Genomic DNA, 13,015 nt, shown 5'->3' with positions numbered 1-13,015 from the left:
CTCCGTGAGGACCCCAAATTCTCTTACTCCTCCAGATGTTTCCATATGGAGTCCCTTGGCTTGGCAAATACCTACTCATTCTTCATGTCTCAGTGCAAATGCAGCCTTCCCAGTGCATCTTTCCCTCACTTCCCCATGTAGCACCTGGCCTGCAGTCTGAATTCAGTCGTGGTAGCATCTCTGCTTATACTTGGTACTTGACTCTGCCGTCCAATTGCATCTTAATCGTTTAAATGCTTAATTTTAGTCTCCGTTAGAAAATGAGAACCAAATCTTTTCTTTTTGTATCTCCAGTGGCAAGCACATAGCCATATCCAGCATAATGAAGACATCAAAAAGAAAACGAAAAAGAGATGGTTATGAATGACCTTGTAAGAGTACTGTGGGAATTTAAGGATTTATAAAAAATCATTTTGTGGAATATGTGAAACAACCTTTCAGCACAATTACTGACAAGTTGGAAACTTCCATAAACAGATGCAGAATACAAGTACAATTTTGCAAGAGAAGAAAAGCACAAATCCTGTGCTTAAAAAAAGATGGAAGGAAAGTACCAAAATATTAAAAGCGATGTTGTCAGAATGGTAAGAAGCCATGGGGTAATTTTCCCCCTTTCCTCTTTTTCAAACAATGTCTTAAATGCTTAAATAACCTAATACTACACTCCATATATGGCCTTGGTCCCCTAAAACATTGAGAACCTACCATCATGCCACTCAAAGCACAGAGGAAAATGATGAGACAGTAGCACCTTGCTGCCCAAGGGCTGGAGAAAGTAAAGCTGTAGAATGTACGTGCTTCAAACCCACTGGCTTCTAGGACTATCTTTTTATACATTCCTAATCTGTTTTGATCACCTCTTTGAGATCCAAAAAAGAGACTTATTTAGGAACAAGAAATCAATTAGCACTCACAGATCACCTATTACAAAAGTAGATGTTAGAGGGGTATAAATAAGACATGGAAAAATAAGGTAAAATAAGACATGATTTCAACCTTCAAGTAATTTAGTTTGGTGGGAGGAGGAAAACGACTCACATGAAACATCAACTGTATACAACTGAATGATAAATTATGTAATCTAATTGTCCAAACCAACATATAAATACCATTAATACCTGATAAACATGGCATAGTCTGAGATGGTTAACAATTCTATTTTTAGATTAGAAAGATGAGCTATTACAGCTATGAGTTACAAATACCACACTAAACCACAAAAGTACTTTGCAAATTTTAAGGTTTTTGAGTTTGTTTTTAAGTGTGACAGAAACTGAAACAATCAAATCTTAGACCACTGCTTTTCTAAGTGAGAAAAACTATGGAAACAAAATATACCTGAGATTTTTGTCTTTGGGCTGTATTTACTGTTGGGAAGAGCTCCATCCAGAGACTGAGCAGAGTGAAAAGGTTGACTTTAGAAAGCCTTGGTATTTGACCTACAAAAGAGAGGCAGACACTTTAAAATTTTACTAACGATGAAAATAGAAACTAATACTCAAGGCCGTTTGGGTGCTAACGCCTTAACTCAGCTGCATTAGTAGGAGGCAGAAAAAAAGGATACGCGGACAAGACAATCAAGGGCAGGAGACTGGCTACAACCTCACTTTCAGCGACCTCCTCTGGCACTTTTCAAACTTGGGCCCTTTCTCCGGCCCTCACATGTCAAGGGTAAAAATGGCACAACTGATACAAGTAACTATGGGAACAATCCAAAGGAAGTTATGAGAAGTCCTTGCATCTGATGTCAACGTGGAGCGAGCTTTTCTTTAAATTGACGTGTTGCAAAAAGGGCAGTTGAGGTGACCTTTGCTGGCAAGGCATTGAAATACAGGAAAGCGTCACGTGTGGTTAATTTGGAAATCAAGTCAAAAGCACGGAATTTTCAAGCTCAATACTCGAGATCCCAGCTCTAGGTCCTGAGAGGAAAAGGAAAAGGAGAAGGAAAAGGGGCGGGGGGGGAGGGGTGGGCTGTGAGCGCGACTTCAAAAGCGGGTGCTGCCGGGCCAGGGGTTGGTTCCTCTGTGACAGAGGCAAGAAAGCGCCTAGGGCGGGAATGAGACGTCCCGGGGCAGAAGCTCAGGCGAAGAGGGGCAGGCAGGGAAAGCGGAGTTAGTCGGAGGCAGAGGCTCAGGGCAGAGCGAAGGCTGGGGTGGCAGCAGCAGGGTCCGGGGCACTCACCAGTCATGCTGCCAGTCTGGGTGCTGACTGACCGCCCGGCCCCCGCGCTCTCCAGATTTTGCATCTGCCCTGCTTCTTTCATCCCAAGCCTAGCGGCCTCTGCTGCCCAGAATACCTCTCGCTGTCCGGCATGATCTTGGCCCCAGCGGCTCCACCTCCAGCCTCCTCCCAGCAACTGTATGGTAACCGCCAACTCGGCGCAGCCAGCTGACGTCAGAGCTTGGCCGCCACTTCCGGGCGCCTTGTCTGTTGCGTTAGCCAGGCGTGGACGCGTTGACGAGAGGCTGCCCCTCTAGGGGCTGCCGGTTAGTTAAGAAGCGCTGCGCGATAAATCAGTTAAGGCCCGAATTTAGCTGTCTTCGCTGGTTTTGCTGAAGGCCAACTGAGGATGTTTTGGCCTGGAAGTCCCAGGGTGTACACACTCTAATAGAGTGATGAAGCCTGCGCAGACTTGAGAGTTTTGGTGAGCGAGTGAAGGGGAATTGAAATGGAAAGCTGCCCTATCGGTCACCGTCGAGATCTTAGAGAAGGGAGGAGGTGTTGGGGGGGGGGGGGGGCGCGGAGCTGGGCGGCCCAGGTGGTTGCTACCATCAGTGATTGGCCAGTCCTTAGGAACTCAGTGCCAGGGACAGCCATAGGGACGTTCTGATTTTCATCAAACATAAGGTCTCAAGGGGTGCAACTGTGATTATGAAAAAGGTGGGGGGGGGGGGGGAGGGGGAGTACTTCTGGGAAATATGAGAAGTACCTGATATTGTAGATTTGTGACCAGTGCATTTTATTTGATTACTTCATAAGTGTCCCAGGCAGGAGTCAAATTGAAGCTCCACCCTTCCTCCCCAGTGACTCAGAGCCCAGTTTCCATAACCAACCTCTTATGTTATCATAACTTGAAATACTGACAAATAGCAAGACATAAAAACTGCTTTTTGAAAGCAAAAGCTGAACATTATTAAAATACATTATCTTGTGAAGGACTGAAGGGAATCTTCAGTGATGATGGGTATGGCTATGGTTCCTTAATTTTCACTACTGTATAGTATTTAATTTTAGCTATATACCACAATTTATTTATTTAGAATGGCTAAAATAAAAAGTGCTGACAAACCAAATATTGACAAGGATGCAGACAGCTGGCTATCTCATACATTGTTGGGAGGAATATAAAATGGCACAGATACTTTGGAACAGTTTGACAGTTTCTTATAAATATATGCTTGTCCTGTCACCCAGCAATCATACTCCTGGGTATTTATGCTAGAAAAATGAAAACTTAGGTTCACACAAAACTCTGTATATGAGTGTTCATAGAAAGCTTTATTTGTAATAGTCAAAAACTGGAAAAAAGCCAAACAACCTTCAGTGAATGAATAGACAACAAACTAGAGAATATCCTTGCCGTGGAATACTACTCAATAAAAAGGAAGGATACATGCATCAACTTGGATGGATCTCCAGGACATTGTGTTGAGTGAAAAGAAAAAAAAAAAAACAGTCTTAAAGTGTTATGTACTGTATGATTATATACCATTCTCAAAGTGTGGTGATGGAGAACAGGTGTTATGGTTGGGAGAAGGGTACCACTAAGAGGTAACACAAGGTTGGGCACTGACTGGCACCGAAAATACTGTGTTAAAAACTAGTGAAATCCAAATAGGGTATATACCTGAATTAATAGTATTGTACCAATGTCAGTTCCCTGGTTTTCCCAATGTGCTATGATAATATATTATCATTGCAGAAGCTTAGAGAAAGGCACATAGGAACTCTCTATTATTTCTGCAACTTGTTTGAGTTTTAAACTCTTTCAAAATAAAAAGATATAGCATCTGTATCATATATATGTATATATATGATTATATATTAAATATATATTTATTAAATATATTTATAATTAACATTTTAATATATTTAATATAATAATATATTTAATATACATTAAATATATAGTGTATATATACATATATACACATTATATATATATACATATATGTATACATATATGTACATATATATAATGTGTATATATATATATATATATATATATAAAATCATTAATCTCTACAAGCCAAATCTACCCTTTGAACAACCATTAGCTTTGTTGCTCATGTCCTTCTCTTTGGATTTCTGTTTTCATTACATTTTTAGTCTCATAGTATTTCAGAGTAATACTCTGAGTAAATACTCTGATTATTTCCTTTACTTTCTTGCTAGTTCAGCCATATTTTATTTAGCATTTTTTAGTACTTTGTCACAAATTTTTTTGGGCTATCTTATCTACAATATTACTGGAAATAATGGTTCTGCTGCAAAGGAGAATAAGGACTAAAAAGGAGTACAAGACAAATGCTACCTCAGTGCTAAGAAATGGGACAAGCTCAGTTCAGGTGAGTACAACAAAACCCAGCTTAATCAATAAAATGGTTTTAAAATCAATAAATAATTCTTTATATCAAGTGGAAAGAGCATGGACTTTGATGTCAGACAGATAAACTATATTCACACTCTAACCACCCAAGTTATTTACTAGCTAATTTATGAGTTAGCCGAGACTAAGTTAGCTGTGGGTAACAAATAACCACCAAATCTCAGTGGCTTGCCACAACAAAGGTTTCTTTCTGGCTCACATATGCTGCAGCTCTGCTCCTGTGGATTGGCTCTGGGATCTAGACTAAAGGAGCAGCCTTTGGATATTCTTTTTTCCTGGCGGAAGGAAAAGAGATGGCAGAACTACATGATGACTCTTAGAGCAAGTCTCATGTCAAGCCAGACTCCAGTGAGATGGGATGTGTAATCCTGTTTCAGGGACATGCTGAAAAGGCAGGTACAGCAAATACCCTGACAGTAATGCAATATTAATGAATTAACCTTACTAATCATAGATCCTTTGCCTGTTACTTCATATCTTGTCAGTAAAAAGAACTCCCATATCCCCCTTTCCCAGAATCTGCAGTTTTCAACCTTTTATCACATTTGTACCATTTTTTTTGTTATTCTGTTACATTTGCACACCTCCCCCACCCCATTCTTTTTCTGAATCACTTGAGAGTAGGTCACAGACGCCTGCCTTGCCCGATCCCCTCTTGAAAACTTCAGTATGCATTTCTACAAAACAAGGACACTCTAACACATGCTAATTCAGCAGTCCAAAACAGGAAATCAGCACTGATCGAACACTACTGTGCAATCCACAGACCCTATTCAAAATTTGAAAAGTGTTTCAACATGGGTCATTTCTATTCTGGTACAGCATCCCATTCAGATTCACTGAGTTTTGCCCTTCATTATTTTCCTTCAACCTGGGACATTTCCTCAGTCACTACTAAAGTCATTTTGCCTTCTGTAATTGATCAGTATTTTGTGAAGAGAAATTCCCCAAACTATGCTAACATCCTATACCAATCAAACCTCTACATACCAACTTTAGCATTTATTGGTGAATCCCACATGAATTAATCACCATTTTTAAAAAATTTTTTAAATGTTTATTTTTGAGACAGAGAAAGACAGCGAACGGGGGAGGGTCAGAGAGAGGGAGACACAGAATCCGAAGCAGGCTCCAGGCTCTGAGCTGTCAGCACAGAGCTCAATGCGGGGCTCGAACTCACGGACTGTGAGATCATGACCTGAGCCGAAGTCAGATGCTTAACTGACTGAGCTACCCAGGTGCCCCAATTAACTACCATTTTAACGGCTGTCCAGTTGTGATTTCTTATTTCCATAATTCTTCCTACATATAGTAGTTGTCATTCTAAAATAAGGAAGAGCTTTTCCCTCTTCCTCATTCATTCATTCATTCATTCATATCTATATGGACTTACGATTCCCATTTTGTTCAATGGGCTGTAATCTGCTATTTATTTTAGTGCTCAAATTGTCCCATATTTGATGAAATCCTCAAGTTGTGTCTTTTATCCTTTTGATACACCCTCATCGATCATTGAGCACTTCTTTACATTCTAGTACAAGATGCTCCAGACTCATCTTCTACGTTCTCCGCACCAGACTTAGAGTCAACCATTTCCCCAAGGAGCCCTGGTTCCTTTTAGTGTTTAAAAACGAAGATCTAGGCAGTAAGTGTGCTGATTGCTACTGCTATGTTATTACTACTAGACCCTCTGAGACGATAGATCTAGAAAATATATTAGTATCTATATACGTATATACATATACTCATGTATCTCTTTCAGCAGCTATCTGTCTCTTTAAACGTTCACAATGAGGGGCACCTGGATGGCTCAGGTCCTGATCTCGTGGTTTGTGGGTTTGGGTTGAGCCCCACATGGGGCTCTGTGCTGACAGAGCCCGGAGCCTGCTTTGGATTCTGGGTCTCCCTCTCTCTCTGCCCACTAACACTCTGTCTCTCAAAATTAAGTAAGTGTTTTAAAAAAGCATTGACCCCTTCAATTCTGGTCTAGCACATCAGGGTTATTTCTAGCCTCTCCCTTTGCCGTATTTGTAAACCTCTTCTTGAACAGCAAGAAACCTCATTCCCATTATCCTCAATATAGTTTCTTCTCTTTTGCTTTCCTTCTCCCCCACCCCAATTCCTGTAATCTAATTTCCTTAGCACATTGGTTGCTTCCTTGGCTTCACCACCCATGCTGCTGCTGCTGCTGTTGCTGCTGTCACAGCCCCTTTGGCCTCTAAGGGAAGGGAGGAGAGGGGAGGGGAGGTAATGGGAGGCTATAAAATAGCTTTTGAGTGAATTATTCAGAGAGGGAAGAAAGAAGACATGAAGGGAGGGAGGGATGTACAGTGGTAGTAGGTTTATCACAAATTTTCTTAAAGTCTAAATGGTCCCAAATAGCACAGTGCCTGGCAAAGCATAGGTGCATAGGTGCTCAATATCATTAATTATTGTCCTTCCCTTCTTTGTCTTCCATTTGTTTATTCTCTATAGAAAACCCGAAACTTCTCCTTTTATTCTAGGTCCTATTGGTTGGGAATACTAGTCCCAGCAGTGTGTTTATTTGAACAGAAACTTCTCACAACAAAACAAGCAGAGGTGGCATGGAGCCCATCATAAAGACGTGGCATCGATACTGGACTTGTTCCTATGCTGGTGTGTGGCAGAGACCACATACCTTGTTAGTAGAGAAAGTGTACCTCCCACTCAGTCTTGCTCTCTTACATGGAAGGCACATCATGACCAGTGACTCTGTCTTCTGCAAGCCTGGAGATGAGGTGGCCACAAGACTGATAGGGACTGCTGGTGGCCAGTGCACCCTTGTGGACAGTATTGGCCCTAATTTGGTCATTTTAAGCAAGGATGTAACCATAAACACCACCCTGCGTCCAGAAATTAAGGTTTCCTAAACAATTCTCAGAAGGCAGTTCCTGGCAGCACTTAAACCCCAAGAAAGCAAAGAGAAGCCTGAAACAAAATCCAGATGCCTTTCACAGAACATTCGCTTTGTTATGGAGGGCAGTGCTGCCAAAGAGAAATGACCTCTCAGGCTTACCATACATTGTCCCAAACGGTGTCCTCAGAAAAGTAAACGTAGTGCCACATAGATTAATGTGCTACAAAGTAAGAATGTCCAGGAACCTTGGGAATGTCTGTGCTCCCATGAGATGGAAAGGATCAGCAAGCCCACTTCCCATATTGTCTGTCCTGAGGCACTCTGCCAGAAGGCCATCCAACAGGTGCCTGGGCATCACGGTCCATATCTCAGCAACTTTTGGGTCCTCGTTTGTGTGGCACCCTCTGGAATGGTTTGGATCTCCCTCCCTTCCTTCCTTCCTTCCTTCCTTCCTTCCTTCCTTCCTTCCTTCCTTCCTTCCTTCCTTCCTTCCCCCCTTCCTTTTATTTTTGAGAGACAGAGAACCGTGAGTTCATGACCTGAGCAGAAGTCAGATGCTCAACCGACTGAACCACCCAGGTGCCCCTGGTTTGAGTATTTCTAAATCAGCATCCTTGAAGAAGTCCTGTAATTAGACATGTTAGAAATCAACAGAAGAGACTAGAGGGACATAAAGGGAGGGAATAGAGAGGGAGTTGATGGAATATCTACTATGCATCAGACACCTTATGTAACAAATAATGATAAGAGAAGAGTATCTTACTGAGTACTTACTGTGTTCCATTCTAGCTACTTTGCACATATTATTTACACCTTCCAACAAACTTGTGAAGTGGGTATCATTATTATTACCCCTACTTAGAGGCACGAAGACATTGAGTAACTTGCCCAAACACTATGGCTTGAAAGATGTGGGAGCAAGATATAAGTGTACGTTACTTTAATATAATTCTATGATATAGATGTTTATCATCTCCATTTTACAGATGAGGAAACTAAGGCCCCTGGAGCACCAACATCAGTATCACTCAGGAGCTTGTTAGAAATGCAGTCTTGGGCCCCAGTTTAGACCTATGGAGCCAGAAGCTGGACAGAACCACTGGACAGGACCAGAGGGCTCCAGCAGGTCTTAAACTTGCACATGGGTAAAAGTCACTTGGAGACTATGTTAAAACCCTGATTCCAGGGGCCAGCCACTAAAGACTCTGAGTCTCTGGTATTTAGCAGTAGAATTTTGGCGCTCTATAGAATTGCTTCTACCAAGTACCAAGATGATGTGTTTGGTATCCCATCATCTATCAACATTAGCTGATGTTAAAAATTAAGCAAAATGTTCATACTAGTTAAGGAATAGGTATCAATGTTTTATTTAGTTCAGGGGTTGGCATGCTTTCTGTAAAGGCCCAGAGAGTAAATATTTTAGGCTTTAGGGACCATTCAGTCTCTGTCGTATATCATGAAAGCAGCCATAAGCAATATGTAAATGAATGAGCGTGTAGATGTTTTCTAATACAACTCAATGAACACTTCCTTCATCTGGCTTATAACAGAGAATGTCCAGTGATATCAATGAGACCTAGTTCAGCATGCATTTGAGCATTGGAGCTTTAAATACTTGGAGAGGAAAGGACTCTAAGTAAAATAGCTGATACTATAGGGGAGGAAAACAATTTTACTCTACCCTTCTAGATTCTTGGCTGAGAACTCTCCCATCTCCATAATAAAGACAGATTAACAAGATAAAACGAAACATTTCAATTACATATGTAAGGGAGCCCCTCAAAGATATGAGACTCAAAGCTGGCCAGGCAGTTGAGACTTACATATTGTTCTGAGCTAAGGAAAAGGATAGAGGTTTGGGGCTTCAAAGAGGAGGAAGACAATTCTCAGGAAGATGAGAAGAGTAAATTAAATGTTTGGTAAGCAAATGTTTTTCCTGCCACACAGATAAGTCTCTCAGATGAAAAAGCTTTCTCTGATAATGGCTCTCTTCCTGGTATGGGTGCCCTTTCTAATATTTTTAGGCAGTTAAGAAGGAGATAAAAAGCTTTTCCTGAAACTACCAGGCTTTGATTATCTTCAGCTCAAAATAATCCACATGCCAAAGTAGCATATTTTGGGGTGGCTTATTCTGAACCTCCTCAATACAATATTCCCGGTTAATTTTCTTCAGCTGAATCATAACACTTTTTCCACTGGGCTAGAACATCCTAATCCTTTATCAGGTTCTTCAAGGTAACCTCTCACCTGCAGGGCTATAAATTGCCACTGCTTCTATCTAGTATGTTACAAATTAAAAAAAAAACAACAAACAAACTTGACAAGTAATCCTCATTTTATCATTTTCCAGGTGTGCAGTAATTTTTCTCATCGGCAGTAGAAGAAAAAGCCCTGTGAAGTTCAGTACTGTTTGCTGTAAAGATTATCGTTGAAGACACAGTTTTCTAGCTTATAGGATGTTACCTTGGAGTACCCACAGGATAAATTCTCCTGTCTGCACTAAGTCATGTAACCTCCCCAATCAGACACCGGGAATGAGTTTCGTGTCCTCACTCTCTCTGGTATAATCTTATTTTATCTACACTCATTTGTACTTACTTCCTACTTTCCCCATTAACTTAATTTTTATCTTATTTTTGGCATTTTTGTAAATTGCCTTATGTTCTTTTGGGAATACAAATTTATTTAAATGGAGAGGATGTTCAAATTTGAGGATTCCTTAGTTTCATGTGCCTTGAGAAGGAAGAGGAAATGAAGCTGATATTTGCATACTCAGAAAAATACATATGCTGTCCTTTATAGCAACTTAAATGTAATACACTCATATTTACATCATCACTTATATGACAAAGGTTGTATGTTCTTAGTTCACATATCCATCACACATGCCTCACCTAAAGGGATCTAAATAATCTAGGCAGTTACTCTGCAGTGTTTCTTTTTTGTTTTGTTTTTCAAACTTATTTTATTAAAAATTGTTAACGTTTATTTATTATTGAGAGACAGAGAGAGACAGAGCATGAGCATGGGAGGGGGAGACACAGAATCTGAAGTAGGCTCCAGGCTCCGAGCTGTCAGCACAGAGCCCGATGTGGGGCTCGAACTCACCAACCGCGAGATCATGACCTGAGCGAAGTTGGATGCTTAACTGACTGAGCCAACCAGGCGCCCCACAAAATTCTTACTTTATTAGGTTGAAATAAGCTGAAAACTTTATTTTCCTCACAAAAAAGCAATATTTTCTGTATTATTCCTAGATAAACCACAAAACTTATTTTTGCAGTAAGACCAGTTTTTCCCGGTTATGTATATAAATCAACATGAGGCAATAGATATAGTCATGAAAAAAGAAAAAGAAAATAGGGAAAACCAGACAAATCAATTATTAGTGTCTGTAGACTCGGGTCCTGTCTTCTGTGCAAAATAATGCTTACCGTACATCTGCTAAAAAGCTGATGGCCCGGTTAGGCCATGGGCACAAGAGGATGCAAGCAGCAGCAAGTGTGGGGCAACAACGGCCCATTCTTCCCTTTTTTGCCTTTTTTTTTTTTTTTTTTTTTTTTTAAATTTAGAGAGAGAGCAGGAGAGGGGCAGCAAAAGAGGGACAGAGACAATCTCAAGCAGGCTCTGCACTGTCAGCACGGAGCCCAACACAGGACTTGATTCCACAATCGTGAGATATGACCTGAGATGAAATCAAGAGTCAGATGCTTAACTGACTCAGTGCCCTGGCTCATTCTTCTATTTAATGGTAAAAGTAACTTATTTATTTACATCCCCTAGATAAACACTAAATCTACACAGAAATCCTCTGTAGGTGAGTGCTCGGTTTCTCACTTTCTATTAACCGCCATTACAGATTTTTAACAATACACTTGATACACACTGTACTTAAGTCAGACGCTTTGTTGCATTTCATAAATTATTTTCCTCCTCCTTTATCCTCTGTGTCCTCAACATCTTTTTCTTCCAAGAACTGATAACTCAAATGCTGGTCATTAGATCACTGTCCCAAATGGCTTCAAACCCTCCATCGTGCCTCCCACAGGAATCACATACAAATGAAACTCTGCATTTTTAATACTATCTTCTTGGAGAACACAGAGCATGCATAAGTTCAGACCATGGCCATTTAAGAGATGAGTGGTCAGTGACTAGCAGGTGAGTGGGAGGCCTGTAGGCAAATTTGCCTTCAATGATTAAGGGGCCTGGATGCATCTTACAGCTTTACCTACTAATAACTGATAAGAGGCATCCTAAAGCATTCTCTGAGATATTTTCAGTGCTTTCCAAATTAGCTTTAGGAAGCTCTGACACATTTATATATATATAGATATAGATATATATCTATAGATATATATATATCTATAGATATATATCTATATCTATAGATATATATATATCTATAGATATATATCTATATCTATATCTATATATATATCTATAGATATATATCTATATCTATATATATATATATATCTATCTATCATGAAATCCAGGTCATGTTTTGCACTGAGTTATAATTCCCAAACCTGCAAGATTTGACCTCTGTTCATTCCGTGTTTGGTGTATGTTTTGTGATGTTTACATCCATTCTCCTCCGTCTTCATCCTGGGAAGACTCCATAGGACTTTAAGCGAACAGAAACATTAGGAAAAATACATAAATATCAGGCAGATATAGAGCATCCTAAATTGTAGACAGAAGCTCTTTATCTTTCTCTCTGCACTTGAGCCTCTGACGGTGAAGGTCCACAGAGAATAAGTCACCCTCTACATGTTGGCTTGGTGCTTCTCTGACACGTTGAGGTGAAGATCCCACGTCTTCAGGTAAGGGCTTTGAGATGCTCACCTGGGAGTCTATCTTGAGTTACCGGATAATCTCTTCTTCCATGAGAACACTGAGTGTTTAGAATAACCTCAAAGGTTAGGAAATTCTACGTTAAGTTGGCAAGTCCTGCAGAACTTTCCAGAAAGTTTCACTTGACTTTCATGTTTAGTGGCCAAATTTGTGGCTTCCTCAAGTCAAAATCATAATAAAATTCACTATTTTTCATCACTTCATTTGTGAATGTGACACTGTAGTCAAGCTGCTGGCTGCCGTGAAGATGCCAGGCATTTGTTGCTGGATTTTTTCCCTCAAGGGCTCTTGTTAAGATAGGACATTTTTAAGAATGACAAATGAAACCAATGAAATAGAAATCTGTTAATATACTACAGAGCCAAATGCTTGACCTGCCATCAAACTATTCCATCTAGCATGTGTCATTCTTTATACCGTCTATATATAAAACAAAGGCTTGCAAGAGCTCCATTTAAATTTCAAAAGCATCCCATCTGCCCACCTATTGAGGAAGGCCCATTTCCTTCTGTTATTGTAACTTTCTTCACTTCTCTGAAAACAGGCAGACACTGTATTGTCAAATCCTAAAAGCAGTTGCAGTGACCCTTCGAAAAAAGAACAGTCTTCCCCAGCTGTTCTCAATGCAACAGACGCCCCACAGTAAGCCCTGACTTTCCAAGAAGAGT

The 13,015-nt window shown here is 40.4% G+C and overlaps 1 protein-coding gene and 1 long non-coding RNA gene across 4 annotated transcripts in view; one reads left to right on the top strand and one right to left on the bottom strand.

Moving 5' to 3' along the window:
- The window catches only part of CDADC1 (cytidine and dCMP deaminase domain containing 1), a 50,249-nt gene extending 47,856 nt beyond the window's left edge, over positions 1 to 2,393 (bottom strand). For both annotated transcript variants that reach the window (XR_002079437.2, XM_019447597.2), the window contains exons 1-2: positions 2,182 to 2,393; positions 1,339 to 1,439 (exon numbers count right to left, since the gene is read on the bottom strand). Coding sequence is in view for 1 of the 2 variants with exons in the window: in XM_019447597.2 (XP_019303142.1) it covers positions 1,339 to 1,439; positions 2,182 to 2,263 (183 nt within the window). In the remaining variant the exon portion in view is untranslated. The remainder of the gene's footprint in view (positions 1 to 1,338; positions 1,440 to 2,181) is intronic.
- Positions 2,394 to 2,446: 53 nt separating this feature from the next.
- Positions 2,447 to 10,199, top strand: LOC109265962 (uncharacterized). 2 transcript variants are annotated; one of them, XR_002079438.2, is made up of 3 exons: positions 2,447 to 2,644; positions 7,114 to 7,271; positions 9,838 to 10,199. It is a non-coding gene; the product is annotated as an uncharacterized LOC109265962 (long non-coding RNA). The 2 variants fall into 2 exon arrangements; XR_002079439.2 differs by having other exon boundaries at positions 2,467 to 2,644; positions 7,114 to 7,899.
- The last annotated feature ends 2,816 nt before the right edge of the window (positions 10,200 to 13,015 follow it).

This window comes from Panthera pardus, unplaced genomic scaffold (genome assembly GCF_024362965.1).
Source record: "Panthera pardus isolate Hobbes unplaced genomic scaffold, ASM2436296v1 HiC_scaffold_1, whole genome shotgun sequence".
Classification (NCBI taxonomy): Eukaryota; Metazoa; Chordata; class Mammalia; order Carnivora; family Felidae; genus Panthera; species Panthera pardus.
The sequence above is the reverse complement of the archived record's forward strand: the minus strand, read 5'-3'. Positions and strand labels throughout refer to the sequence as shown.